Source organism: Puccinia triticina, chromosome 1A (assembly GCF_026914185.1).
Source record: "Puccinia triticina chromosome 1A, complete sequence".
NCBI lineage: Eukaryota > Fungi > Basidiomycota > Pucciniomycetes > Pucciniales > Pucciniaceae > Puccinia > Puccinia triticina.
The window spans coordinates 5723562-5727215 of NC_070558.1; the positions used below are offsets into that span (position 1 = coordinate 5723562).

The 3654-nt window shown below is 47.9% G+C and overlaps 1 protein-coding gene across 1 annotated transcript; it reads right to left on the reverse strand.

The window, feature by feature from the left end:
- Nucleotides 1-3005: 3005 nt before the first annotated feature.
- On the reverse strand, nt 3006-3448 carry PtA15_1A645 (uncharacterized protein; the record flags this gene model as incomplete). The annotated part of the gene is made up of 2 exons (XM_053165694.1): nt 3006-3159; nt 3228-3448. The coding sequence occupies 2 exons, from the start codon at nt 3446-3448 to the stop codon at nt 3006-3008; spliced, it is 375 nt and encodes a 124-aa protein (XP_053016860.1).
- Nucleotides 3449-3654: the final 206 nt, after the last annotated feature.

Below are 3654 nucleotides of genomic sequence, written 5' to 3' on the forward strand. Positions count from 1 at the left end.
TTTTGGTGTTTAGACAGTCAGGGCTTACCTTGCACATCAAATAACCACCATCTTTTGAGGGAAACCCACAACCTTGGTCAGCTCTCCACACAAACGAAAACAGATCAACAACCCCAAGTCACTTACAACTCCACCCCCAAATGGTGATACGCTTGGGATCAACCAATTCCAAACCTGCATACAAATGGAGTCATACAACGTGCAGTTGGAAGAACACTCAACTGAGCAGCAGTTGAGACGTTGAGGGTCTTGATCTTTTCAAGCTGGTTTGAGGGGAAAGAGGCAGTGGCGGAGGCGTCAATGAGTGAGGGTTCGAAGAATTTTGCATTGGGTAATGTGGTACATAGGTCACCAAATCCGCGGGTGCAAGGACGCTTTGGGGGGAAGCCGGGCCCAATCTAGACATATGAATCTACAAACTTGTACTTGGTCAGTCAGTGGGGTTGTTTGGTTTTCTGGCGACTGTTGCTTGGTTGAAATGAACAAGTCGCAGCTGTCAGAGGGGAGTGGCCGGGTCCATCAACGTTTCCACAAGGGTCCTGTCAGTGGTGGGCAGATACGTTATCCAAAATTCCGCATTTTTGGTTTGTAAATTTGAATTTTGCACACAAAGGTTCAAGTTATCAGCATGATTTAAAGATCAGGGCTTTTTAACACTATTATCTTGAATCTCCACAAAAAAAATCCCATGTTTCTTGAGTAATTTTCTTCTAATCATTGATTACGCAACAGATTTTCAGTTATCTGTAATTAGAGATAACTGAAAATCTGTTTCGTAATCAATGATTAGAAGAAAACTAGAGGCCAAGGCGGCTTTGCTGCTGCAAATCCTAGGCTCAATTGCAACACTCAATTGTAAAACTAACACAACACAACAAAATATTGGACCAATTATTGGTATTGTATTGATTTGCCAATACACAAGAGCTTGACATGGGTGTATTTTATCCAATAAAAAAGACAATATCCCTGGATTTCATTTCCTAGTCCAACACAAAAATATGTGGAATATTTTATTGTATCACTACTGGGCTTCTACACTACACTACACTACATATGCTACAGGGGCATGTAGTGATAGCAAAGCCCCATGTGAGTCTGTAGTTTTGGAGCTTCTAAGCTGCTTTGTGGCTAAAGCACCTTTAGTGATGAAAAACCACTGAATAACTCTACAGCGCAGCTTAGTGGGAGCTATTGCTATTTTGTGGCCTGTGCATGTAGCGCTAGCACACATCAAGCAAAAATTTGCTACACTACAAAGTCAGATCAGAATTTTGCTACTTTAGGACACACTATTAATATCATTGGTGTAGCTGGCCCAATCTTGGTTTTATTAGGACAGTTAAAATCTAGTAATGGCAACTGCTGCTGGTTTTTGTATGTACTGGAGTGCTGTCTGTTGGTTTTGGAAATTCATTGATTTCCCAGCCAAATTAGCTTGGTGAGCAAAAGAGCTTCAGGTGCTGAGATCATAAAATGAATAAGTAGGTTTTTGGCTGCTACATTCACAGCAGATATTTTGCAGCCTTAGTTTTTTTCTGACATCTTTGAAAATTTTCAAGCAAACACATGCACAACTGAACCATACTGAAAATTGGGAGTCCAAAGATTTATAACAAGCACACAAAAATCCATCAAGTGGAAATAGATCAACTGTTAGTTTTTAGGAACTTAAAAGATCATCATGTGTTTGCAAGAGTCATGCTTGTAACCACATGATCTCACTTCAAGACTTTGGGCCAAAAACCTATGGAGCTTAGGTCTTAAATCAGGAAAAAAGGTTTGGGTACCTGTGCAACAAAGATGCCATTTAGGTGTCATCTGCTCAATTGTGGAATCATGCAGGTTTCAACATCACTCAACATGAATGGATGAGTTAGATCAAATTCAGTTGTTATTCTACCCCACAAAATTTTGGTGTCAAACACCCCAGGCGTGACCTTAGAGCGTATCCAGAATTCAGTTGTTATTCTACCCCACAAAATTTTGGTGTCAAACACCCCAGGTGTGACCTTAGAGCGTATCCAGTTGAGATGCTGATTGAAAACATTTTTCAAGTTGGAGGTTAAATTCATCTGTCAGGTTTGTCGTGGCGCTTTAATCACAACATGTGAGTACTACTGACTCGTACTTGCTCAAGAAACTGTTTACAACACCAGCCAACACGTTTAAGCCATGATGTTATGAGAAGGAAACTTTTTAGCGGTGCTCGTTCAAACCCGCACAAGTTGCTGAAATTCACTTGCCTGAGTTGACCCAAACATATCAGGTGTGAGTAGGACGGGGGGCGCCTTGGGGTGAGTATGGCCCCGGGGTCGCCCGAGAGTCAGCCACATGCCTCCACGGCCGTACCGCCGGCCTGTTGAGGCGTAGGCCCAGAGAGGCCCCATCGGAGCCTTCGAGCTGGGTCGGGCGAGCCATGAGGGCAGCCCCGAGGGGTGTGGGATGCGGGCAGCGCATTCAACAACCCCCAGAAACACCTTGAAGAGACCCTTGGGGTTCATCATGGCGTTGCCAAGGCTGGCCGCCGGCAGGACGGGGGGCGCCTTGGGGTGATTATGGCCCCGGGGTCGCCCGGGAGTCGGCCACATGCCTCCATCTTGGCGGCGGGCTTCTTAGCGACGGGCTTGCTGGTAGGCTTGGCGGCTTTGGGGGCTGGTTTCTGCGAGACGGAAGCGGAGTCAACAACGGCACCAGTGGGAGCTGCAGGATGAGGATGGACTTACGGGCTCTTTGACTTCCGAGACGGGTTTGACGTGTTTGGCTAGTTTGACCTTGCCGCTGGCGCCCTTGCCTTAGCGGCGGCGACTTTCTTTGTGGGGGCGGTGGGGACCTTCTTGGCAGCGGCTGGGGCCTTTACTTTCTCGGCGGCGGGCTTCTTAGCGACGGGCTTGCTGGCAGGCTTGGCGGCTTTGGGGGCTGGTTTCTACGAGACGGAAGCGGAGTCAACAACGGCACCAGTGGGAGCTGCAGGATGAGGATGGACTTACGGGCTCTTTGACTTCCTAGACGGGTTTGACGGGTTTGGCTAGTTTGACCTTGCCGCTGGCGCCCTTGGGCAGAGAGAAAACACCTTTCTCGGCCCCTCGAGCAATGGCTTTGTTCAGACGAGCAATGTTGGCCGGGGTGTCAAGAACCTTGAAGCGGAAAGCGAGATATCTGCGAACGTGGAGTAATGGGGTCAAAAAAAATGTAAAGATCGCGGCGGGGGCAGAAAATTGGCTTACTTCTTGATGGCTGGTCGACTGACGCCACCCCGGACGTTTTCCTTGTTGTTCTTGATTGCATCCTTGATCATGTCCTCCATGGTAAATTTGATTTCGGTGGGTGCGGCCTGCAGATGAAGATCGAAGTTGGTCAGATGTGCAATGCTTGGACTCTGCCCCGCTGTGTTGTGAATGAAATGCGCGAGGCGAGCGGAGTGGGTGGCGCGGCATGTAGCAACCATCGTGGCAAACCTTTGTAGTAGGGGCAACCCGCTGCCTTGGAGCATAGTGACTGGTACAGCCAGTACTCAACCCTCCATGGTACACACAACATACAGCATGGAGGGCGACGCCACAGCCACGCTGCTGCCTCGCGACTGCCCGCACAGTTCTTGTGGACATACATACCCAAAAACTCAAGGTGGGTGAGTTGGTTGGGGTATATAAA